This window comes from Mustela nivalis, assembly GCF_964662115.1.
Source record: "Mustela nivalis genome assembly, chromosome: 3".
NCBI classification, from domain to species: Eukaryota; Metazoa; Chordata; class Mammalia; order Carnivora; family Mustelidae; genus Mustela; species Mustela nivalis.
This window is the reverse complement of record NC_139022.1, coordinates 39,004,266-39,031,650: the sequence shown is the minus strand read 5'-3', so window position 1 is coordinate 39,031,650 and position 27,385 is coordinate 39,004,266. Positions and strand designations below refer to the sequence as shown.

At 40.3% G+C, this 27,385-nt stretch overlaps 1 protein-coding gene across 2 annotated transcripts in view; it reads right to left on the bottom strand.

The window, feature by feature from the left end:
• Positions 1–27,385, bottom strand: part of HSD17B4 (hydroxysteroid 17-beta dehydrogenase 4) — a 98,111-nt gene that overhangs the window by 63,324 nt on the left and 7,402 nt on the right. Inside the window, exons 1-8 of one of the 2 annotated variants that reach the window (XM_082724148.1) lie at positions 26,911–27,313; positions 22,239–22,292; positions 12,754–12,864; positions 10,750–10,809; positions 8,682–8,703; positions 8,525–8,571; positions 6,226–6,310; positions 4,491–4,678 (exon numbers count right to left, since the gene is read on the bottom strand). In XM_082724148.1, the coding sequence (XP_082580274.1) occupies positions 4,491–4,678; positions 6,226–6,310; positions 8,525–8,571; positions 8,682–8,703; positions 10,750–10,809; positions 12,754–12,844 (493 nt within the window). In that variant the 5' untranslated portion in view covers positions 12,845–12,864; positions 22,239–22,292; positions 26,911–27,313. Of the gene's footprint in view, positions 1–4,490; positions 4,679–6,225; positions 6,311–8,524; positions 8,572–8,681; positions 8,704–10,749; positions 10,810–12,753; positions 12,865–22,238; positions 22,293–26,910; positions 27,314–27,385 lie in introns of those variants that run through there. The other variant, XM_082724147.1, reaches the window with a different exon arrangement.

The window sequence follows — 27,385 nt, the reverse complement described above, 5'->3', positions numbered from 1 at the left end:
GATAAAGGAAAGAAAACCACACATTTTCCTTTTTCCTTTTTTAAGATTTTATTTATTTATTTGACAGGCAGAGATCATAAGTACGCAGAGAGGCAGGAAGAGAGAGAGGAGGAAGCAGGCTCCCTACTGAGCGGAGAGCCCAACCTGGGGCTCCATCCTAGGACCCTGGGATCATGACCTGAGCCAAAGGCAGAGGCTTTAACCCACTGAGCGACCCAGGTGCCCCAAATCACACATTTTCCCTCAGTGTTACCTCTTGGGGGAGTTAATGGGGTAAGGATGAAGAGATAAAAGACACATGCAAGTTATCTGTAATGCTCTAGTTTGGGGGTGAGAGCTAGTCTTCAAATGACCACAATGATCCCCATTTCCTCTTATTCACCCCTTTTTTGTAGTTCCCCTCCACAGCGTACCGGAGCTGGTCTGTATGACCAGGAGGAGAGGAGAGAGGTGATAGTATATCACTTCTAAAATTAAGTTGTGAAAGATACTGCAACTTCTGTCTTGGCAGCTGTTACTCTCTTTTTCAAATTATTATCTCTGAGGGGTGCCTGGGTGGCTCAGTCATTAAGCATCTGCCTTCAGCTCAGGTCATGATCTCAGGGTCCTGGGATGGAGCCCTGCATCAGGCTCTCTACTCAGCAGGAAGCCTGCTTCTCCCTTTCCCTCTCCCACTCCCCCTGCTTGTGTTCCCTCTCTCACTGTGCCCCTCTCCGTCAGATAAATAAATTAAAAATCTTAAAAAAAAAAAAAAGTATTAGCTCTTGGGGAAGCCAGCTGCCATATAGCAAGAGCAGTCCTATAGAGAAGCCCACAGCTGAGAAACTGAGGCCTCAAGAGAACAGCTAGTAAAGAACGGGGGCCACTCATGCTTGGAAGCAGATCCTCCAGACCAGCCATGCTTTCCTATTACTGGAGTCCCATCAAACATCTTTATCAAAACCTTGCCAGAGACCCACAACTTCCCAGTTAAGCCACTCCAGATTCCTGACCTCAGAAACTCTGGGAGATAATAAATGTCTATTGCCTTAATCTGCTAAGTGTTAGAATAATTTATTACACAACAATAAATAATACGCTTGGAAAGGTATTCATGGATATTTACTTATGACTGTTTTATTTCATGCAAAAAACACATAAGTTATATGGATTACTTTGATTTATCAAATATATCTCAAAGGGGGGAAATGAAGTTGCAAATGTCTCCATACATTAATTATAACAGCAGGTTCTTTAACAAATGATTCTTTTGATAGCCTGTAAATGGGTATTCAAGAGGAAGAAAAGAAAAACTCTGGGGCAAAGTCAATTTTCAGCTTTCTTAAACTATAAAAGAGTAAATAAAAATCAAAATTTAAAAAAAACAGCAAAAATTTACAATCTGAAGGATCTTTTATTTTTTTTTTTTTTTTAAGATTTTATTTATTTATTTGTCAGAGAGAGAGCGAGAGTGAGCACAGGCAGACAGAGTGAGTGGCAGGCAGAGTCAGAAGGAGAAGCAGGCTCCCCGCGGAGCAAGTAGCCCGATATGGGACTCGATCCCAGGACGCTGGGATCACAACCCGAGCCGAAGGCAGCTGCTTAACCAACTGAGCCACCCAGGCGTCCCACAATCTGAAGGATCTTTTAAAAACAATCTACAACTCTCTTACTTTACAGAAAACAAAACAGGTTCAGAAACATCGTTAGTTGTCTAAAGTTGATCTCATTTTTCCAAACTTCTTTTACGAGAATATGGTAGGCATAAAGGACACTACATTAAACATTTCCCTGACATCTCTAGAGGTAGAGAACTGTTCAAATAAATGGAAGCTACATTCTCAATTAAAAAAAAAAAAAAAAATTAAATCCCAAAGTTTTCAGTATTTTCTTGAAAACCTACTGTTTCCCAAAGAGTATACAAACCGTGGCAAAAAAAATGAAGTTTAGCAAAAGAATGAACCCAAGGGGCGCCTGCGTGGCTCAGTGGGTTAAAGCCTCTGCCTTCGGCTCGGGTCATGATCCCAGGGTCCTGGGATCAAGCCCCGCAACGGGCTCTCTGCTCTGTGGGAAGCCTGCTTCCTCCTCTCTCTCTGCCTGCCTCTCTGCCTACTTGTGATCTCTTTCTGTCAAATAAATAGATAAAATATTAAAAAAAAAAAAAAAAAAGAATGAACACAAAATTTCAAAGTGTTTATCTCTTGGTATGAAGCAGAGGGGTAGAACAGAGGGTACAAAGTTAGAGTGCCAAGTTATCAGTAAGGCTCCAATGCCAGGGGTAAGTAGCAAGTACATGACAATCCATTATATTTTTATGCTTTTCTTCCTCCCAGTAACATTGTGAAGTCTTAAACAGTAACACTGTCTTGTGTGTGTGTATATATATATATATATATATATATATATATATGGTATTCTACTTAAAAGGAGAAGAGATGAATTATAACTGCCCTTCATATAATTTGTTTTTTTAACAAGAATTACCATGATATGAATGTGAAAATATAGAGCTTTTAAAAATAAGGGATTTTTAGAAATGGCCTTGATGACAAGGCAAAAAAAATGAGGTCTCTGGTTCAAACAGTTTTTCTTCATTAAAGCAAACTGGTCAGGTACAACAGCTCTTAGCAAAGGCTAGCAAATATATACTTGGTATTATAAATCCCAAGTTCTAAAATGAACATTAGCTCAAATGCGAAAAGTAAGAAGTACTACAAACAAGTATTTGTTCCATGAAAAAGCTAATATTAAAATAATTCTAGTCATAAATTTTTTTTAAGATTTTACTTATTTATTTGAGAGAGAGAGAGGGCTGAATGGCAGAGGGAGAAGCAGACTCCCTGCTGAGGAGGGAGCCCAACATGAGACTCAATCCAGGACTCCAGGATCATGACCTGTGCCAAAGGCAGATGTTTAACCAACTGAGCCACCCAGGAGCCCCTCCACTCATAAACTGTACTGCACCATTTCAGAGAAACAATTTTTAAAATATTATGAAGATTTTCCTTTTAGCAATGCTAAAATCCAGAAATATTTAAAAACCATATGGTTGGGGCACTTTGGTGGCTCAAATGGTTAAGCGTCCACCTTTGGCTCAGGTCATGATTTCCAGGTCCTGGGATTAAGCCAACTTCAGGCTCCCAGCTCAGCAGGGATTCTGCTTCTCCCTCTCCTTCTGCCTTTCTCCCTGCTTATGCTCTCTCTGTCTCTATCTCTCAAATGAATAAAATCTTTAAAAAACAACAACAACAACATATTTTTCCACTACTCAAGTATTCTGTGTATTATATAACAGTATAAGCACAGGCTCTCAATCACACACTTACATTTTACATTCTGAAAGAACAATGTTTGAAGACTCACATTACCTGACTTCAAGACTTACTATATAACTAGAATAGTCAAAATCATTGGTAAAAGGACAGGCACAGAGATCAGTGGAACAGAACACATTATTCAGAAACAAACCACACCTATGTGGTCAACTGATTTTCTACAAATGGGCAAAGACAACCCAAACCAAGAATGAGTACTAGTTTATAGGACAAATGAACTAGTTCCTTCAACAAATAAATGGCTCATCTTTAAAGAACAAAGTAGTGTATTAAATAATATAAGATCTCTAGTAACAAAATGCCTGTAGACTTTATCTGGATCCCTGTGGAATAAGGCAACACAAAAAAGATACCTTTTCGTAAGCTATAATGTTAATTTGGTATTAGGTGAAGTTAATGTGTATAGCCAAAAGCTAGAAGCAACTAAGATGTTTCTCATTCAGTGAATCAATAAATAAATTGTGGTCCCTCCAGACCAGGGAATATTATTCAATGATAAAGAGAAATGAACCTCTGTCCTACCCGACATCTGGGAAGAGGGGAGGATGAAGAGTTGACGCATGGGGGATTTTCAGGGCAGTAAAATGACTCTATATAAATAAATTCTGTATATGACAGTGGATACAGAACATCGTATGTTTGTGAAAACACACGCAACTATACAATACACAGAATGAGCCCTAATGGAAACTATAAACTTTGATTAACAATAATGGATCAATATTGGTTCATCAGTTATAACAAACGTAGGGCACTAAAGCAAGATGTTAATAAGAGGGAAAACTACATTTACCATTCTGCCCAATTTTTCCATAAACCTAAAACACAGATCTAAAAATTAGTCTATTAATTTTAAAAAATAATTATCACTATAAAATGGTCAAAATGCTATTACTTCATTCCATTAAAAAAAAAATTATATATATATGTATTTATGTGTACCTACACAGAGAAAAAGAATTAAAATATATTTCTGTGTGGCAGAACTATGGGTCATTTAAAATTTTTTTCCTTTGTGCTTTTCTAAAGTTTCCATAATGAACCCAATGATACATAATGCTTTTTGAAAAAGTAAGATAAATAACTTTTTAAACTATTCAGAAAATTAAATACTTCTGCAAAGCTCACTCCACATAGATTTGTGGCTATAAGCACTGAAAAATCTAAGCTACTTACCTTCAGGCATAATGTTTTGGGTCATCCGTGATCCAGCAGCAGGGGCAATAGTGTTACAATGAATGTTGCTTTTCTGGCCTTCAATTGCAAGGGTATTTGAAAGGCCCAGAAGACCCAGCTTTGCAGCACTATAATTGGCCTGGCCGAAGTTGCCATATATTCCTGAAGCTGAGGCTGTCATGATAATCCTAAAAGGAAGATCAATCTCTCAAAATCTCTTTTCCATGTTTTGATAACACAGCAACTCTAAGCCTTTTATTTTCTTTTTCGGTACTATTACACCCATCAAAGGAAATTCCGTATACTGTCATTAGGTTCCTACAGTCATGATTCATATATGCAAAATAATATTAATAATAGAAGTAATCTTTCAAAATTCAACTACAAGATTTAACTGTTTTAAAAAGAATCCCTAAAAAAAAAAAAAAGATCCCTGATTAAGACCAAATGAATTCAAGTATAAGAATCTATATTCAGGGACACCTGGGTGGCTCAGCTGGTTAAGCAGCTGCCTTCGGCTCAGGTCATGATCCCAGCGTCCTGGGATCGAGTCCCACATCAGGCTCCTTGCTCAGCAGGGAGCTTGCTTCTCTCTCTGCCTCTGCCTGCCATTCTGTTTGCCTGTGCTCGCTCTCTCCCTGCCCGCCTCTGATAAATAAATAAAATCTTAAAAAAAAAAAAAAAGAATCTATATTCATTAGCTACTGAAAACAGCAATAAATATCTATAAACATAAAATAAATGAAAATGTGTAAGTTAAGGTTATGGTAAGAAACATTAGGAAAATCAGTTCTAATGCTTTAGTTTTTCATTACTTTGCCCCTCTCTTTCTGGGTAATATTAAATGCCTCATATCAAAACAATGCCACCTCCAAAATGTGAGCCCATCTCACCCTATTTAGTAGACCAAGTAAAATAATTTGGATCATTTATTTTCAGAAACTGAGAATCAGGAGAAGCTAGAACTGTCCAACAGAAACAGGTATCACAAACAGTTTCCTCTAGGAAATGTGTGTGAAATCCAGGTTAACAGGAAAGAGCCAGCCAGAGTCCATGGAGCCACCTTGTGGCTCTGCCACGTTCCTGGTCACTTGCACAGACACAGACACAGTCCTACAGCTCCCAAACAGCTTCTAAAGACCAACTCATGTCGGACAAGTACCAGTGAGCTAAACACAGCACTCGTCTCTCCTCAGCTGGTCAGTGGACACAGTATCACTATACTTTGGTTAGAGAATGAAGTACAGTTGAATCCTCACCATTTGTATACTGCTAGACTATCAAAATGAAAAGTGGGAGGTGAAAAGAAATATATAAAGTTGGCTGGCTCAGCTAATCCTTGACCAAATGACACCAATTTAATGAGAGGGTACATGCCAAGAGTACATTTTCTTTTTTTTTAAAGATTTTATTTATTTATTTGACAGAGAGAGATCACAAGTAGACAGAGAGGCAGACAGAGAGAGAGAGAGAGAGAGAGAGAGAGGGAAGCAGGCTCCCTGCCAAGCAGAGAGCCCATGCGGGACTCGATCCCAGGACCCCAAGATCATGACCCGAGCTGAAGGCAGCGGCTTAACCCACTGAGCCACCCAGGTGCCCCAGCCAAGAGTACATTTTAAGTCTGCTCATGTCTGAAGAGATCTTCTTCAATGTCAAAGTACTTACCTTTCCCTGTTCACAAGGACCCATGCACTACATTCCCAACCCCCACCCCGAGAGGCACACACAACTCTACCTTCCAAACTTCTGTTTCTTCATATGATCCCAAGCTGCCCGGGTCACTTGGAAAGAGCCTCGCAAATGGACTCTGTGGATTTTATCTAAAACAATAAATTACTTTTATTAGATACTTTGTCAAAAGTTAGATAGGCATGTCTCAGAATCAACATAAGCAATGATTTATTTATACAAAGATGTTTATTTTATACTAGCATTCAAGATCAACTACGGTCATATTGCTCCCTAAGTAAGCATTTTTGCTTATGTCCCAAGTATTTAACCAATCAACAGTTCATACCCATTCTCCCTACAATTTATGATAAAACTACTATAATCCCTATACACATCTAAATGCAATGCCATCTTTAATTTATGCTCACTTCCTATAAAAATCCACTAATACAAACATCCAAGAATTTTACACATAAAACTGGGACCAACACAAACATTAGTTAAAGTGTAACGTGTACAACTGTTGAATCACAATGCTGTGCACATGAAAATAAAAAATAAAAATGTTTTATTTATACTCCACAACTATACCCCAATAACAACTATACTTCAATAATGAAAATTTTAACAAAACAAATAAATTTTTTAAAAAGCATAAGCACAACCTACACAGTTCACTATCCAAAAATGTTTGCCAATTGATATTTCCCTAAACCCATATTTTTACAAGGGTAAATTGCAAATGAGTTGGGGCAGAAGGGATCAGAAAAAGGAGGGAGAGATGTCCGGGGAGAGAGAGAGAGGCCCATCTGTTCTTAGAGATGTCCATCTAATGAACAGACAACTTGGGGAATGATTCAGATAGACAACTCTAGATTTAATTTTACTCTTTTAATTACCAAGTTTTGGGTTTGTTTTTTTTTTAAGATTTTATTTATTTGTCAGAGAGAGAACACAAGAAGGGGGAATAGTAGGCACAGGGAGAAGCAGGCTCCTCGCTGAAAAGGGAGCTTGAGGTGGGACTCGGTCCCAGGTCCCAGGACCTTGAGATCATGACCCAAGCCGTAGGCTGTCACTTACCCAACTGAGTCACCCAGGTGTCCCTAATTATCACGTTTTTAACCACTTTTAAAACTTTGATACTATTTATTTATTTCTGTTTCAGCCTGAAACCTCGACAAATGTTTCCATGGGTATATTAGAAGAATAATGTAAAAGTGACAAAAGGAACTTAAAAAAAGAAAAAGAAAAAAAAGGGAAAGGTCACCAAGGGGTTAGGAGTTGCAAGCTTAGGATGAACCCAGAGGAGCAAAAGGCACACTGTTGCCCCCACCCAGAGCAGAAAAGAAATCAACAACATAAGCCCTTTTGGCCAACAAATCCTATCTTTCTCAGCTTCTTCCTTTACCCAGTGGTTAAATCAGAAAGAGGAAATTAAAAGCCCTTCTTTGCTTAATTCTCAATCACAGAGATGCTTTGCTTCTTCCCAAAGAACTGTGGCGTGCATCCCAGAAGCACGCTTCAACGACAGTGATATAATTTACCTTTGTTTGTGTGCTTCCTGCACTTCCAGCCCCCAGTTTGTTTTAGTTCTGATGGCCAATGAAAAGCAAAGCACAAAGGGCACCTGGATGGATCAGTCAGATAAGCATCTGCTCAGATCATGATGCCAGCGTCCTAGGACCAAGCCCAGCATCCGGCTCCCCACTCAGCAGAGAGTCTGCTTCTCCCTCTCCTTTTGCCCCTCCCCCCCAGTTGTGCGCTCTCTCGCTCTCTCTCTCAAATAAATAAAATCTTAAAAAAAAAAAAAGAAAAGAAAGGTATGAAGAGCAAACAGAAAAAAAAAAGTGATTTATTTAAACCTAATCTTTCCAATGTGCCATTCCTAATGGGATTGTCCCCTACTCACTAGAAGCTTCAAAATTACATCTAGGACCCCACCCCCCACCTCCAGTTCTCAGATCTTGAACATTTTCAGGGCCCCAGACTCCCTTCCATATCCTGCTCTTGTTCTTGAAATAAGATTCACACCAGTAGCCAAGCATGTGGAAGACAAGTTAATACTGCTGGAAAAAGCTAACAACTTCTCAAGAAGAAAAAAAGGAAAACAAATGAAAGACAAAATCTTTCTGCCAAATGACTTAAAAAGTTTTCATTTATCAAATGTTCAAAAGAAAATAGGTTACTTCCAACCATTGTGGTCATTTTCAGTTGTAAAGCTTATTCATCACATTCATCATCCATATTAGCAAAGGCAAAAGTAGGTAGGAGCAGGTTTTTCCTTAAATGTATAAATATCTCAAATATTAAAACACTAAATGGATAGGTATGCTCCGCAGAGACAAATGTTACAAACAACTTACCCCAGTCTTCATCACTTATTCTACCAAAAGAATTGTCCCTCAGAATTCTAAAAACAATGATATAACATAGGTTAGGAGGAGGAAGAGTACCCACTTTTTAATAAAATCAAAAACTTCACATGCACATTATTCTTGAAATGAAAAAAGAAATACTCACCCAGCATTGTTGACCACAACATCTACAAGATAAAAAAAATCCAAGTCACAAACATAAAAACAAGTGTATTAATTTGCAATGGCTTATAGCTCGTATTTCTTTCAAAATTAGGCTTTTTCTCCCCACATGGAAAAGTAAATAATAATAGTAGCAGAAGAGTGCTATCAAAACAGAATTTTATACCTATAGAAAAACAAAACAAAAAACAAAAATCCTGATTCACAAGTATCTCACCATGTCAGAGCTTTCCTCTCAAACTTTCATATGTAAATATTTCCACCTCCACCTTCTGCCAAAATTCTATCAGCATACAGAATTAACTGTTGCCCAACACTTAGGTTCTTAGCATTCAATGGAAACGACAAGTCATCCTCATTTAACTTCAGAACTGGTAAAAGTTTAAAAGATTTTTCTTTGCCACTCAAGAGTCGAAATTCCAAAAAGGAAACAGTTAGAGTTAGAAACTGATAGCCTATCTTAATACAAAATTGCATTCTCATTATTAAAAAAAAACAACAGGAATCATTTTTAAGGCTCAACCATAATCTGGGGGCTGTTCTCACCCTGTTAACTTTACATCTTTGTGGCCTCTATCCCTCTGTGAAATTGTACATAACAAACCCCTTAAGCTCAACCCAACCTAACAAGAAAAACAAATCTATTAGACCAAAAAAAAAGAAAAAAAGAAAAAAAGGCAGAGGGAGTGATGAGGGAGCAGGAGGCTGGCTGAGGACAAAGCAAAAGCTGGCGCCTTGCACCCCCTCTTCACCCTTTCCCCTCCATAAGTGTAGCATCCCTCAGGTACCCCTGACTGCCATAAAATGATAAATAGTTAACTTGCAGAGCTCACAATCCTGCTAGACCGGAGTCTCCCTTGGCTTACAAATGTTCTAAATCTAACAAAGACGATTGATAGCAGGATTGTGACACCTCACCAAAAAGTCTCCCAAAGATCTTAATGTTAATGGCTGGTCTAAAGACAACATTGATCCAGCAGCAAGGGCAAGGTCTCCGGCAGGCCTGGAACATCCTGGCACCTTGTAGGCCCTCTTTAGCATATGAAAACTCCACTGAAACCTCCCTTCCCCTCCCCTTCCCCCAACAGCAGGGTACATAACCTGCCATCCCTCACAACCCGGGGCAGCAGCTCTTCCTGCCCACGGGTCCTGTCCCCGTGCTTTAATAAACCACCATTTTGCACCAAAGATGTCTCAAGAATTCTTTCTTGGTCATCGGCTCCGGACCTCAGCCCACCAAACCTCACCTAGGTTCTAGAACTTCATCAGGAGCACATCTGAATTACAAAAATTAATGTTTTCTAGAATGTAAAGATGCTGGGCTTTTCCATAGTTTGCACATTGAGGGAATGTTTCCCTGAAGTAATTCAATACCTTTTACTAAAAATTAAAAAAACTTAAAAAAAATTTTTTTACTAAGAATGTGTGGAACTAAGCCAGGAAGATTATCTAGAGAGGGACAAACTCAATGACGCATTTGAAACCCTTCTCAAAAATAAAGATTTTTATTACATATACTTCATCTTAGTTGATTCACAAAGCATTGAATCCTTATGATCCAAATCATAATTATCTAAAAGATTCCATAGGATCCTCTATTGCCAAAATGTTTCTTTTATAAACACATTTGGGGTAGAATTCAGTTTTCACAAATAAGAAAATGAGAAAATGCTCATAATTTTTCAGGAGTTTTTAAATCCAAAAAACTATGAAACAAACTCAACACATTTTTGCATTAAAAAATGCCACCTGGAGACTATTGGGAAATAAGGTAGGGTGTGTAAAATAATTAATTTGTAAAAGCAATTGAAAAACTTAGCTATATAAATAACTATAGATCGTGCTCGCTTCGGCAGCACATATACTAAAATTGGAACGATACAGAGAAGATTAGCATGGCCCCTGCGCAAGGATGACACGTAAATAACTATAGATAAATAAAACCTTGGTTATAGAAAAAAGGAATTTTTTATAAACAAAAGAAAAATTGAAAAATTTGTTTAAGAAAGTAGAAGCTGCTCTGTTAGTACATTAACACAAAGAAACATCACCTATTCTTCCAAAAGCTTCTAGTGCTGCCCTCACAATCTTCTCTCCCGCTTCCACTGAATCTGGAGGAAAGGAAAATTAGCACAAAACATCAGTACTATCCCTCTCAAATAACTCCTAAATTCTGGATCAGAGCACATGACAGATACTATTCACTCAACAGAATTCATTTCCCCCAAAACAAATATATATTGCAGGCACATAACAAATTGAAATACAGATGATCTAATGTTACAAAGGAAATGCAGCCCCTAAAATAATTATTTAACCTGCCAAAAAGAAAAAAAAAATGGAGAGGGGAATAAAAAAATTTTTGGCCAATACTATCTAATACAACACCGTCTCATACAAATTTCTGTGAGGATGGAAATGTCTTATTTCTGTAGTAATACTGTAGCCACTATCCATGTGTGGCTACTGAGCCCTTGAAATGTAAGCAGTTTGACAAACAAAGTGACTATTTGTTTAATTTGTATTTAATTTTCAATAGTCACAGAGGCACTCCCTCTACAAGATGCAAATCAGAATTGAGAAGGGAGACGGGGGGGGGGGGGGGGGGGGGGGGGGGGTACATGTTTAATTTGAAAAAGCAGGCTCAAAGCTCAATAACTACATATGGAAACAAACCTACTATTTGTACATCACTAAATACAAAAAGCAAAGCTCAACAAAATAGAGTGGGCTTTCTTCTTTTCTGCTCATCAGCCTAGGGAGAGACGCTCACGTCCCCAGAGTTGTGTGTCAAATAGCCAGGTATCAACATCCCACTGTCTCTCTCTATATTCTCTGCAATCCCTGTGGAGGAGCCAGGAAATAGATTCCCTTCCCTGAGAACCACAAAGATCTGCCAAAAGAGGCACCCCGCTCAAGAAGGGAGAAGTAGGAGAAGCCTGCATATGCAGGGAAATCTTGGGAGCAGAGTACGGATAAGAGACCTTTGAGAAGTGAGAACCCGACAAGGCCATCCACAGTTTTCTTCACATGCAGGTGCCCAGCCCTTGCCATGGTTATGCAAGCCTCTAATTCTTTGTGTGAAAACCCTTCACACTTGGAAATCTGCAGGGCCTTGTTTTCCTACCTGCATCTTGACTGATTGATATTGGTTGTATACCAACACTACGGGAAGAGGCAAGGGAAGGAGTCTGGAATTTTTCTCATTATAAAATAGATTTTTTTAAACTCCAGAATTTAAAAAAAAAAAAGTTGAAAACATTTTTGTAGATCCTCAGTGAGAAAAGAAGACACTAAAATATCTGTCTCATTACTCCATAGAACACTTAAAACAAATCATATCCTATTTCCCTTCCTTTCAAATTTCAAAATCAAGAGACTGGCAATCTAATTTTACCTCTGGCTAATAAAAACAATCTAATTTACAGAAAAGTCAATAAGCACTCGTTTTTTAAAGTAAATCTGTTCAAGAAGGTTCCTTACAGATACTATTAGACTCAATACATCAAATGCTGTTTTCCTGGTGGCTTTAATGCCTAACTTTTACTCTTAAGTTTTTATAAAGGAAAGAAAATCACATATAGCAATGATTACATGTGCAAAATGGAACTTAGTGTTTGGTTACCAGAAAGGAGGCATTTTCTTCCGATGCTACATTACCACACGAATTTTCCTAAAACAATTCTTAAAAGAATCTAATGTCATTCTGTAGAAAATAACCTAAAACCTTTTAGCTAAAACGGGTCTTTCAAAACAAAAGCATATTCCTATCCACATCATTAATAATTTACTGATTTTATCATGTGCTTATTAATAAAAATGTTAAATAAACAATATGCTGAAAGTTAAGACTCGTGAAATAATCTACATCAAAGGTTTTTAAAAGCCTCATATATTATATAAAATAGATAGCCAAACAGATGTGGCTGACTCAGAGAAAATCTAATCTCATAATCACACTGGAACGATACATTTGCCCAATGATTATTAATGTGAGCAACAGCGTGAATTGAAGGAAAAGGCAAAAAACAGCATGGCGCTTTCAAATACCATACCATAGTTGGCCACGGCTTTTCCACCTTTACTTCTTATTTCTTCAACAACCTTGTCAGCAGCGGCTAAGGAGCCTTTACTCAACCCCTTCATGTCCCCTCCCAAGTCATTCACTGCAATGCAAAAACAAACAAGAACTCATTTTTAAACCTCAAAATACGAACTGAAATAAAATGCCACTTTGAGTGTATCTCTTCTGTCACCTCCTCCATTCCTTCCCACTCTACCCCTGTCTTCTGTAACATGCCAAGAGATAACATACTTTCAACCATGCTTCTTTGTTTCTAGAGAGAGAGATAAAGCAGCAAAAATATTTAAATGCAGGTTCAGCTCATGAGATTTTAAACTTTGCAATGCTTTTCCTCTTTTGAAAAGAAAAAGAAAATGATTCAACCCACTTTGAGCAAAAAAGAATACTCATAAAACTTACTGTATCAGGGTCTACCATGAAAGAAGTAAACATTTGTTAAAAGAGATCAGAAACATATACAGAAGTCATAAGTGTTCAGCCTCTAATTGGTATCATGACTCCACTGTTTGGTGTTTAACAACTGACCATACTCACCGCATTAAGATCTCGCTGTATCCAACTGTACAAACACTGATCAAGCATTTACTATTTGTAAGGAAACTGTACTACTGAGGTGCCTGGGTGGCTCAGTGGGTTAAAGCCTCTGCCTACACCTCAGGTTATGATCCCAGCGTCCTGGGATTGAGCCCCGAATCGGGCTCTCTGCTCAGCAGGAAGCCTGCTTCCTCCTCTCTCTCTCTCTGCCTGCTCTCTCCCTACTTGTGATCTCTGTCTGTCAAATAAATAAATAAAATCTTAAATGAAAAAAAAAAGGAAACTGTACTACAGAGGGACACTAAAATGTAGGAGGATGGCACTGGTCCTTAAAGGCTTTCTCATCTACTGAACATTGAGTATGGGTTGGCTAGAGTAATACAAAATTTGCAACAAGTACATAAAGACCAACAGAACTAAATAATGGGGACAAATAAAGTTAGTGTACGTCACAATTTAAGGTAAAATTTACAAAATAACATGCTAAAACTACTAAGAAGATCCACAGATCAATTCCAAATAACTTGAAAAAAAAAATAAATAAAAATGCTTCAGATAAATAATTTACATTGCAAAATGAACATTTTTTTTAAGATTTTATTTTTTTACTTGACAGAGATCACAAGTAGGCAGAGAGACAGGCAGAGACAGAGAGAGGAGGAAGCAGGCTCCCCGCTGAGCAGAGAGCCTAATGAGGGGCTTGATCCCAGGACCCTGAGATCATGGTCTGAGCCGAAGGCAGAGGCTTAACCCACTGAGCCACCCAGGCACCTGCAAAATGAACATTTTGTAATAACATAATTACATAAGTTTAGAGGAACAACAATAAAAAATTAATCAAGAAATGGCAGGGTAATATACTAAAATTTAAAGCCGTTTAATATTACCAAACTGATGTTTGCCACATCTGGGGTAAAAAACAAGATTTTTTTTTTCTTTTAAAGAATCTCTCTCTCTCTCTCTCTCTCTTTTTATTCAGGTGTTGGCTGGATGGGGTTGGGTGGTTGAAGATAAGGGAATGAGGCAGGGAAAAAGCCAATGCCAAACCATACTGAACATCTGCTATGTCAAATGTGTTTTCACATAACTTTTTTAAGGAAAAGGGTTTTTCAGAAGGTGGACTGGAATATATTTTTCTACCAGTGTAGTCTTATTGTCTTACTGCAAATAAAAACTGGTATAAAGACACAAAGTAATGGAAAGAGGCTTACATTATTGCTAAAGAGATGAAAAAAGATTCTCAACACTAAACTCTTAATTGTTCATTTCTGTGCAATTACTCAAATGACAGGAAACAACTAGTAAAAAATAGCAGGAGTTTAAGACTCACAGCTAACAGTCTTGTAAGAGCCTTTTTAACTAAGTAAAGCAAAGTTCAAAAGCAAATTGGCGAACGGGATATTTGGAAAGAATTACTCCATTGTGCAATGGAACATTACCCTCAAGTGGAAATTGTTCCAAATGCAACCAAACAGGTTAAGCACTGAAGCTGTGTAAGTAACTGCCTGAGATCAGAGCCATACAGCTAAACAGCATCAGAACAGACTTATTCAAGACAAGGCTCCACATCAGAGTGTACTCAATGAACACTGACCCCATTCATCCTGCCACTGTCACCAGACCTAAATCTCAGGGTGAAAGCCTGGGAGAGCAACAATGGGAAAAGATCGTTTTGCAATTACATGCAAAGAGAAACCTACCCGTACTATGTGACACTGTTACCATTAAACGGATGGCTAAAATTCTAAGCAATAATAATAACCAAATAGAGTTTTAAAATACCATTTGTACCTCATACTGGTATATGTATACTTGACATTTTCAAAATACCACTGGGTACACTGCAGCCTTTGATCTCCACAGAGCTTTTGAAATGTTGGCAGAACAGCTGTTTCCAGTTTCACAGATGAGAAAAGTCGGGAAGGCCTAGGGAACATGCCAGAGGAGCCAAGGCTATAGGAAATGGCAAAATCCAGACTAGAACCTACACCTACCACAAAGCCACTCTGTTCCTCTAACATTGGAAGCAAGTTTCTTTTATCCAAAACAGAACACAATTTTTTCCACTAAACCAAAAGGGAACAGCACAGAGTTGCCATACTCTTTCCATTGTTAGCCTGGAAGATACACTCACTCTCCTTTATCAGAAAGCTTCTCCAGAGCGGCCATCAGTGTTTCTAAATATGTGAAGGGCCACAAAGTGCAGTGGTAGTTTAGAAAGCAGGGTCTTAAATTAGGCTCCTGTACCTGATTTTCTTTGTCTGAATAACAAGATGGCATCAAAGGTATCCTTACTGAGAGAAGAAATGGAAAATGAGAAACTGATCATCCCGAGTTCAGTCGTTGGACCTCTTCTCCTGCTCATCTGTACTCACTACCCAGGTGATGTAATTCAGTCTCCTGGCTTTGGATACCATCTATAAACCGAGAATATTCTGATGTAGTTGCAACCTGTCCCCCAACGACATCGGCTCGTGGGCCACTGTCTACTGAGTATCTCCTTCTGAAAGTCTAGCAGGAACATCTCCTCCCTCCCCATCTGACCCTCCTGTGGTCTTTCCCTATCTCAGTAAACGGCCTCTCAATATTCCTCCTTCCCTCGCAACCCACATCGGCAAAACAGCAAACCCCGCCCTATCTACCTTCAAAATATACCTAGAATTTAACCTCTTTGCCCCACCTCCACCCCTACGACCTATTTAAATCACCACTCTCTCTTCTGTGGATTATTGCAGTAACTTGATAGGACTCTCTGCTTTCTCTGCTTTAATGGAAAAATCATTAAGATGCCCAAGGAGAGTTAATGGTACGCAAGCCCCAGAGACCTCACCATCCTTCCCCACCTGCATTCTTGCTCCCCCACTGTTATTCTCTACACAGCAATCAGAACCATCCACTTAGAGCTTAAATCAGATCAGACTGTTGCTCTATTTACACTCACCAATGGCTCCCCATCTCCAACAGGGTAAAAGCTGGTCCGGGCTCAGAGCTAAAGGATCTTCTGCAATCTGGCTCTCCGCAACCTCTCAGTTCTCATCTCCTGGTTTTGTCCCCTTTGATGACCTTGCTCCAGCTGCATTGGCCCTCTGACTGACCCTGAACACAAATGAGCCTACTCCTGACCCAAGACTGATGCACTCACTAGCTGGGCCCCCGTCACAGGCTCCTGGGCCCCACATCTCAGTGGCACAATCCCTCCCTGCCCCCAGGTCCCTCCTCAGAGTTCTCTTCCAGGCCATTCACTAAGATTCTTTCTCCACAAAACTCTTAGTTAGCTGACAGAGTTTTACATAAGTATTTACTGTGTTTCCCCAAAGCTCCCCGCTCCAAACTAGAATGTAAGCTCTGTGAAAACAGGGACCCCATCTATTCTATCCCCCACTCTATTCCTTCGGCTCCTAGAACAGGCTTGCTACATGACAAACACCCAATAAATAACTGTTGGATCAATAAAGGAGTCTATGTGATGATATCTACTAACTGTATAAAGAATTTTTAATTTTTCTATCATTTAAAAATTATAAACAACCCGGGGCTATAGTAGAGCTATCTTTAAAAGGTTGCCTCCCAACACCTGGGTTCGTGAAAGTCCTAAGAAGCATCTGGGGAAGGTGTGGGCATTGTATGTATAGCTCATTTATCATAAGCTGGAATCCACATGTACCTTCTTGCGATCCTTCTCCATGTGTCATATAACCCATTCACTTAATCAGCATGTTATGTCCTTTTTTCCCATTTATTTATTTATTTATTTATTTATTCAGCCATTTAATTTAAATTCCAGTTAGTTGGCATACAGCGCAATATTGGTTTCAGGAGAAGAGTTCATCACTTACACACAACACCCAATGCCCATCACCACAAGTGCCCTCCTTAATACCTATCCCCCATATAGCCCATCCCCCACCCACCTTCTTCCATCGCCTCTTACTTTCTTCTCCATAGTTGAGTCTCTCATGATTTATTTCCCTCTCTTTCTCCCTCTCCTACATTCGTGCATTTTCTTTCTTAAATTCCACATGAATGGAATCACCTGTTACTTGTCCTTCTCTGATTGACTCATTTCACTGAGCACAGCACGCTCTCGCTCCATCCACATCACTGCAAATGGCAAGATGCCATTCTTTTTGATGGCTGGGTAGTATTCCTGTGTGTGTGTGTGTGTGTGTGTGTCTTTGTTATCCACTCATCACTCGATGGGCATGTGGGCTGTTTCCATAGTTTGGCTATTGTTGATAATGCTGCTCTAAACATCAGGGTGCATGTACTCCTTCGAATATGTATTTCTGTATTCTTTGGGTAAATACTTACTAGTGCAATTGCCGGATGGAAGGGTAACTGTTTTCAGCTTGGTGAGGAACTCCCGTATCATTCCCCGGAGTGGCTGCACCAGCTTCAGCATGTATGTCTTAAGTGATCGCTAAGCAAAGCACTGAGTTTACACTGGAGAGAATACATCAGTGCCTAAGGTAGACCCTTTTCTTTAAGGATCTAAAATAGAAACACGTTTATATATAAGGAGGCTAGGATGCCCTTGCCTGAGCAAGACCTCAGGCTCACTTGGACATTCCAGGTCCTAAGCAAAGGGCCTCACACACGACAGGCAGTCCCTACCATTGGCGCCATTCTTTTCCCTTTACAAAGGCCTTTAGTATTTGTTTTTGTTTTTTTTAAGATTTTATTTATTTATCTGACAGAGAGAGAGACAACAAGAGAGGGAACACAAGCAAGGGGAGTAGGAAAGGGAGAAGCAGGACCTCCTGCCAAGCAGGGAGCCCCACGCGGGGCTCAAGCCCAAGACCCCGGCACCATGACCAGAACTACAGGCACAGCCCAACAGCTGAGCCACCCAGGTGCCCCAGGCCTTTAGTTTTTTGTTTTTGTTTTTTTTTTATTTTATAAACATATAATGTGTCATTAGCCCCAGGGGTACAGGTCTGTGAGTCGCCAGGTTTACACACTTCACAGCACTCACCATAGCACATACCCTCCCCAATGTCCACAATCCCACCACCCTCTCCCGACCCCCTCCCCCCATCAACACTCAGTTTCTTTTGTGAGATTAAGAGTCTCTGATGGTTTGTCTCCCTCCCAATCCCATCTTTTTTCATTTATTCTTTTCTTACCCTCCAAACCCCCCATGTTGCATCTCTACTTCCTCATATCAGGGAGATCATATGATAGTTGTCTTTCTCCGATTGACTTATTTCACTAAGCATAATACCCTCTAGTTCCATCCACGTCATCGCAAATGACAAGATTTCATTTCTTTTGATGGCTGCATAGTATTCCATTGTGTATATATACCACATCTTCTTGATCCATTCATCTGTTGATGGACATCTAGGTTCTTTCCATAGTTTGGCTATTGTGGACATTGCTGCTATAAACATTCGGGTGCACGTGCCCCTTTGGATCACTACGTTCGTATCTTTAGGGTAAATACCGAGTAGTGCAATTGCTGGGTTATAGGGTAGTTCTATTTTCAACTTTTTGAGGAACCTCCATGCTATTTTCCAGGGTGGCTGCACCAGCTTGCATTCCCACCAACAGTGTAGGAGGGTTCCCCTTTCTCCGTATCCTCGCCAGCGGGGATTTTCTGACATGTTAATTTTAGCCATTCTGACTGGTGTGAGGTGGTATCTCATTGTGGTTTTGATTTGTATTGCCCTGATGCCAAGTGATGTGAAGCATTTTTTCATGTGTCTGTTAGGCCTTTAGTTTTTGATGTCACTTAATCCCCACCATAATTCTCAAAGTTTGATAAGGTGGCTACTAAAGTGTAAGAGATCATATGGTTGGGCAGCATAGCCAGGACTGGAAGCCCAACCTGACTTGGAAGGCAGTGTTTTTCCCACCACCGTTTCCCTTTCAGCTGTGAGAATCACACAGGGCTTGGAAACACAGACTCTGTCATCAGGCCCTGGGAACCTAAGAGTCTTCTTTTCCAGCCACTGTGTAACAGCAGCACAGGCAAGCAATCATGTCCATCTTAAAGGATTGTGATTTCAATGACCGAAGGTGCTCCTTCTCCAGTTCAAGAACTGAAAAGGTTCTGCCTTTCTAATGGTCAAGAGAGGTTCTTCCTGCTGAGTCATCTTTCTGCTCATGCCCTCAAGAGAAAACTTAAAACTCGGAGTCCTGCCTATGGCTCCTGAGAAAAGTCCAAAAAATTCCAGTGTCAACATTCACAGGCATGTAAAACCATTTCCTGTAAGATATAATTTAGACAACACTGAACATCCCTTGTTGTAACCAGTTCTTATACCCAGACTGCAATCTCCCACAATTCTTTCTATTATGGGATATGAAACACAGCAATCATATTAACATGAAGTCAGAGAGTATCCTTTGTGATGCTTGGCCAAGGGACTTCCCCTGGCCAAAGAAACAGGAGTGGCAGTGGCAAGCTAAGAAGAGACTTAGGAGCCATCATGGATCCACTGGTTTCCTCCCTCTGTCCCAAGAACAACAATGTCCCAGACAGAAGCTGCTCCTTTAGCTCAGATCCTGAAATTAGGAAGACACTGAGAGCAGAGACACTGGACGCTAAAAGGCCACAAAAGCATGAAATAATTCTTTACTGTTATCAGACATTGAAATTTGTGTGTTAACCCAGCATAAGCCAGCATAAGGTGACTTACATGAAAAACAAACTACTCTACCCTTTTGGTCTTACTTCTTAAGGAACTCTGAGCTAGTCATAACATTAGGAGGAATCACTTTTTCATAGACAAGATACTCTGATGTCATACCCACCCAGGTTTATTTATTCCTCTACTTTTTCTTACTCATGTAAAAAATACACTGGGCAGAACAAAAATTAACAAAGAAGAAACAGTAGTGTATGTAATGCAAGCTAGAAACAGGTATCTGAAAAGCTAAAACTAGGGGGTAGCAGTGGCCAGGGAGGAACACAACTTGCAGCTGGTCTAGAAAGTTCACAGGTAGGTCACAGAAAAAAAAACAGTAGAAAAAAATCCACCAAAAGCTAAGCCATTTCAACAGACTGACTTTCCCCTTAACCAAACGAAATCTGGCTCTTCAGCCAAGTATGACAAATGATTTTGCAAGCCCTTAACCAAACGAAATCTGGCTCTTCAGCCAAGTACAACAAATGATTTTGCAAGACACAGAACCTGTCCTGCTGGACTTCACCAGCACTTGCTGCAATGACAAAATAAAAAGACATACAAGACCTTTTTCTCTTTTTGTTAGAATTTTAAAGCTCCTGTTCTGAATTTAATAAACTCAAGAGTAAGAGATCAATACAGGAAAAATGACCCACATGAACACACGATGCTGTAAAGTTTTTACAAAATAAGTTTATAAACTAAGATTATATCTTAATCCCACACAAAAAAAGGAATTTATTTGACCAATCTCAAAAGACACACCTTCCCCACCCCAACCCCCTCCAAGAAGAATCTATGTCAAACAACAAAAAAGGACCAGTGAACAAAGTACCTTCTCTGCACAAGGAAATAGTCTAGGTCCTTTAGAAGATACAGAAGATAAAACCCACACAGACCTGAGCAGGAAAAAAAAGGTAACTAAATCAAAAGTTATAGGGTAAAAATATTAAGCAGCAGCAACAGAAATAAGAGAAAAAACAGGAACATGGGACTATGAACCTTGACAATGAAGCATCTTGCGAAAATCTGGCAAAAGGGGCCTGAACGGAGCCCACGCCCCCTGGCTAAATACCAAAATAACAAAACTGGTGCTTGCCACAAGGAGCAGAGATATGCCTTTAAACAAGGAACATCCAAAGATTCTATGTCCCTTACATAAAGATAAGCTACATATCCACCTGAGGGAGAAGAGTATAATTAAATGTCCTGCTTGCATGTTCTTTATCTAGAAAACCAGGGTGCCTGCTTACCCTTTTGTTATACATGTCTCCAAACACAAATTGGGGGAAATTTATCTCTCTCTGTGCCTTAGTAAGAGGTAGAAAAACGGTCATTATTAAGCCCTTGTGGGCCAACAATTTTATCTCAACAAAGAGACTAGTAAATACTAGGCCCTATCGTCTGCTCTACCTACTATGTATCCTGCACTGAGCACTCGTTCAGTTACTGTCCAACAAGGCTTGGCGGCAGACAAATCCACTCCCGCGTGCATACCACATCATGCCAGACCAAAACATTTAAATTATTAAAACCTCGCACCTTGTGATCCTTCAATGCAGCGTCTTCCAACTGATGACCATAATAAAATTCATCCAACTGTCCCTTCAACGAAAACTTTAAAGATTTGTTGGTAAAAACTTCCCGAGGAAAAATTTTGATGAAAGAGATTTACAAAGAAACAAAAAAAGAACAAAGAAACATACTTTGGATTCCCTGAATCCAAACTTCTTATTTTTATCAATATATTTATACTTAAAGGGATTCATTCTGCATCAGCCTTCTGTCTCAAAAAATTACAGCTCACAGTTTACCAAATTCAAGAATTTCCTTCTGTACAATGAATGGGTGACCACCTTATCAATTCTGTTCAGCTTCAGACTCTGCGGAACTAGTCTACTTTAAAAAAGTAAATTAGATGGGGCGCCTGGGTGGCTCAGTGGGTTAAAGCCTCTGCCTTTGGATCAGGTTGTGATCCCAGAGTCCTGGGATCAAGCCCCGCATCAGGCTCCCTGCTCAGCGGGGAGCCTGCTTCCTCCTCTCTCTCTGCCTGCCTCTCTGCCTACTTGTGATCTCTGTCAAATAAATAAATAAAATCTTTAAAAACAAAAAAAAAAAAAGTAAATTAGAAAGTCAGCCTCAAGGAGGAATACTTTGGCCAGCAGAAGAAATAATGAGGATGAAATCTGACATTGACAAATGATTTCACATAAAGACAAAGGTGACTGACTTGTGTGGACGGTACTTTCAATCCCAGCTACTCGTTAAAAAGGAAATTTTATCAACTTACCAACAACGGATGCTCCTCTTTCTGCAAAAGCCAGGGCATAGGATCGGCCCAGTCCTAAAAAAAAAAAAACAAAGGCATCAAGAGAGTTGAACAAATGTTAGCAATTTTGGGGTCCATTCAAATCAACCCCTATTTTAAAGTAACCAGCAAGGGGTGCCTGGGTGGCTCAGTAGGGTTAAGCTTCTGCCCTTTGGCTCAAATCATGATCTCAGGGTCCTGGGATCCAGCTCCGCATTGGGCTCTCTGCTCAGCGGAGAGCCTGCTTCCCCCCACTCTCTGCCTGCCTCTCTACCTACTTGTGATCTGTCAAATAAATAAATAAATAATCTTTAAAGTAAGTGGCCAGCAATTAACTACATTATAATGATAGGACCTCTCCCCATCTAGCTCACCCTCTTCTACTTACAGAGGTCAGAAAGCTTAAAACCGTATTTTCCACCTATTCTGCCCACCATTTCCCAACCTCCTACCCCGATGCTAGGAGGCTCCAAGGTTCCACCGTTAAAGGCATTTCCACTTCTGGAAGGTGGAAATGAGCCAAGTTAGCTTATGGTGACTTCTGGCTGTCACCACTGGTTAAGGAGCTGCTTTCCGAAATCTTCCCAGGTATTAAGAAACAGTGTGTGTAGTTCTTGATTGAGCTCCCTCTTGATCAAGCTCCAGCTGGCAGCTTCCACTCTTTAGACCCTTGGTACTGTGTGGCTATTTGGACTGTAGCAGTTCCAACAGCAGCCCCCGAGTTAGGAATTCCCTCCTGAACCAGTTACCATGGTTCCACAAGTCATTGCAAGACAAAATGTCAAATACCCAACTGCCTGTAGTAGTTTTGTTTTGTTTTTTTTTTAATTCTTTAATTTTATTTTTTTAAGTAGACTCTATGCCCAACATGGGGCTTGAACTCATGACCCTGAGATTACAAGTCACATGCTCCACCCACTGAGCTAGCCAGGCATCCCCTAAATACCTGTATTAAATCCTTTCCTGCTTCAAATATCTAGTGATTTCTATATCCTGTACCAAACCTTGACTACACAATTACCAAACACAAGAAATATTTATTTCAGACTCAGAGGTACAAGGTGTAAATTTGTTATCCAAAATATATACATATACTTATATAGGTTTTAGAGGTACAGAGTATCTCAGGATAAATATATATGAAATGGCAATTATGAAGTTACCTCTGGAAAGAGAACTGTGTAACTAGCAACCAAGGGTGGAAGACTTACTTCTATATTATTTAAATCATTTTAACATATATATATATATATCTTTTTCATTTAAATTACCTGATAAATTTAATTAGTAGCTTATATTTAATTTAAATTGATAAAGCAGCATACAAATAACAAATTAAGATTGCTAAAAGTATCAGGCTCTTCTAAAAAGAACCCAAAAATATAAAATTTTCCAAAACTGAAATATATCACCAAATAACTTATTTTAGAAGCTAATTCACTTTGAATGGGTAAGAGAGACTTTAGCCAGACACTCAAGGGAGGCTATCTGTTAAGTGTCTGCCTTCGGCTCAGGTCATGATCCTGAAGTCCTGGGATCGAGCCCCCCATCTGGCTCCCAGGGAGCCTGCTTCTCCCTCTGCCTGCTGCTCCCCTTGCTTGTGTGTGCTCTTTCTCCAAGTAAATAAATAAATCTTTAAAAAAAAAGGGGAAAAGTCTTCAGCCAATACACGTAACTTAAGTCCTCTCATATCTTATCAGATCAAGGCTGAAGCACGTGTTCTAAACATTGTTGTTTTTAAGGAAATCAAAGGTTTATGACCAGAAGATCCTGGAATGCAAAATTAATGGTAACACAATAGAAAATCAATGGATGAAAGGAATGGGGTGAGTCGCTGGTAGAGAGAGTGACCTAATTTAATAAGAGAACTGTCTCAACTTAAAATCAAGTTATATAGTTCTCTCAAAAGATAATGTAAATGATGTTCCTTTATCATCAAGGCCGGTATAAACTATACACAAATCTGCATATAAAGTCAAAAGTGACAGTCTCCTTTCTTTTCCCTCCAACCCCACTAACTCATTAACAGATTAGGAAGGACCCTTGCATAGTGTTTATATAAACATTATTTAATACTTTATGTCCATTAGTCTGCCTCTCCAATTAAACTAGAACGTCCTTGACAGCTGAGACTGAATATGTCACGCTTTTGTATTTCCCACACAACCCAGCACAGCTTCAGAGTCAAAGGCACAAAAAGTTAAATCCAAGAGCCTCCATTTCATCATAATCTCTTAATTCCCTCACATCTTCCTAATTCTTAATTCTCTTCTCACCCACACCTAAATTCACTGCCAATCACTCTTCTTCATTTCTTTTTTTATTTGACCTTAATTTCTTTAACACTGTCAAATCTCAGTTGACTCTTAACTCAAACTGGTCATTTAGGGTTAGGTAGTTTACACTCCTAAGTTAACAACAAAGCCCCTGAAAATAGCTCCCTAGACTATTTCCCTTTCCAGCTTTACTCAGAATCTCCAGCTACTCACACACTTCTCACTAGTTCCAGATGCAAAATCTGTGCTCTCAAAACCCTCTGAAATTCAAAATGACTGGACTTCCTTCCTTCTTCCATGGCCCAAATCCTCAACTTTCAACAGTTACATTCCCAACAACCACTTCAGTCAATCAATAAATGGCTATTATACCCTGTTATTCCCCTGTTATACCACCAACCACGGCAAAATACGCCAGCTGAAGTACTGTGCTTGGCTTGATAAGCACAGAGAATTGTGTGGACAATCCTATAACTCTCCTTCCAGGTCTCCCAATAAACTAATCTGTATTTCAAGCTAAACAACAGCACCTGAATAGTGCAAATATATATAGAGATATAGATTTTTTTTTTTAAGATTTTACTTATTGATTTGAGAGACAGAGCACAACCAAGGTAAGCAGCAGAGGGAGAGGGAGAAGTAGGCTCCCTACTAAGCAGGGAGTCCGACTCAGTCCCAGGACCCTGGTATCATAACCAAAGCCAAAGGCTGACACCCAGGTACCCTGATAAATTTCTCTTATCTGTAGAATAGGAGTGGGTTGGAGTCAAACTAATTCTCAAATCAGGCCCTGCAGGCATTCATGGATACCCTCCTGGGATGTTCAGCACTGACTCAGTTATATGGGTATGAATCTCTAAATGAGAAACCCAAGACCTCAAGGACAAGTCTCCATGATAGGAATGCAACTTGATCTCTGTCTCCGTTTTTCAATGATGACCTAGGACAGTCTCAACTTCACTACAAAATTATTTATCTCCCTCAGATCAGCAAGAGTTGGTGACCATACCATAATCCAGGCAAGGGAAAGTCTGCAGGGCTCTATAAACAGGAGGTACTAAGTCCATTATTGTCTACTCACAACTCATTAATGATTCACAAGATCAGTTTAGGAAGTTACAGTGTGCATTTACTTAGTGAAATAGAAAATTTTAGAGGGTACTTCATTTACCATGTATCATGTCATGAATGGTGTATTGGGTGTCCTGGGTCATGGTGCAAAAGGTATTTCAAACTGCAAATCACTCACTATTTAAACAGGCTTACAACACTCAATGCATCACTTAATTATTTCCATCAAAGGCAAAGTGTAAACAAAATGCTCTCCAGGGGCACCTGGGTGGCTCTGTTGGTTAAGCAACCAACTCTTGATCTCCCCTCAGGTCTCAATCTCAGGGTCATCAGCTCAAGCCCAGCACTGGGCTCCAAGCTGGGCATGGAGCCTACTTTAAAAAAAAAAAGAAAGAAAGAAACTAAAGAAAGAAGGTTTCCCAAAAACATAGGATTATTTTAGGATGAATATAGCTATGGGTATAAAATTCTTGGCCACTGGGCGCCTGGGTGGCTCAGTGGGTTGGGCCGCTGCCTTCGGCTCAGGTCATGATCTCAGGGTCCTGGGATCGAGTCCCGCATCGGGCTCTCTGCTCAGCAGGGAGCCTGCTTCCTCCTCTCTCTCTCTGCCTGCCTCTCTGCCTACTTGTGATCTCTCTCTGTCAAATAAATAAATAAATAAATCTTTAAAAAAAAAAAAAAAATTCTTGGCCACTAATTAAGACTAAAAGCAACTTGGGAATGGGGGCATTAGAATCTATCAACAAAGACGTGAAGATACAAATAGATTAACTGACAATTCCACTGTTGTGACTTTTAATACACAATTTAAATTAATTACATATTAGGTCTATTCTAGACAGAAGGTACCAGCCATGGGAATCAAAGGCAAAGAAGGTCAAGATCCCAACACCTGGGGGTTAGAGCGGTCACCCGCTGGTGGGAAATAGCATATAATCACAGGACAGACCACCACCATGGGTATGAGTGGTCCTCTTTTTTTTTTTTTTCCTCCTTCAAGAATAGGGTTTTTCCACCTAACAAATCTCCATTCTGATCTGGCCCACTCCAGAAATATCCACCCCCCGCCCCCGCCAAGTTTCTGTTGTTCCTATCCCACCCACGCCCACCCTAACACCTGCCTGACTCCGGCAGGCATTCTGAGTTTACAACTTGCACCAAGAGCCCAGCCTGTCCACTACAGTGTTTGGCTAGATAAGCACCCAAACTCCAACGAGAAGACACTCCCCAGACACCCCTCTCTAAAGAAGAACCTCTCATAGGCTTAGAACCATGTGAAAGAGGAAGAGAAACACTGCACAGCTGACTTTTCAAAGGCAAGGGGCTGCCATCCCTCCTCCTCTGGGGGTGACTCCTGTCGCGCCCGGCTTTTCCACCGCCTGCCGAGGACTCGACAAGAGGCCTCAGACAGGCGACCCAGCCAGCATCAGTGAGAACTTTTATCGAGTCCTGACCACCGCAGGGCAGCCCGGCCCCTCTCTCTCTTGCAGGACCCCCGGGGGCCTTGGGAAGCTGCACGGGACTCTGTGACGGGGCGGGGGGGGGGGGGATCTGGACTCAACGCCGGCCAGGCCCACCTCTCCCTCCTCGGCAGAGTCGGCACCTCGAGAACGGCCGTTACCCGCCCTCCCACCCGGCCCACTGGTCCCCTGGCTGGTTCTTCACGCCGCCTTCACCCGGCCCCCGCCGCCGCCCCATCACCGCCCGCAGCCCCCGGGACAGCAGCTGCGGCTGCGCGTGGAGTCCGGGACGAGAAGGGGGGCTCCGGGCGCCAAGGCTAGG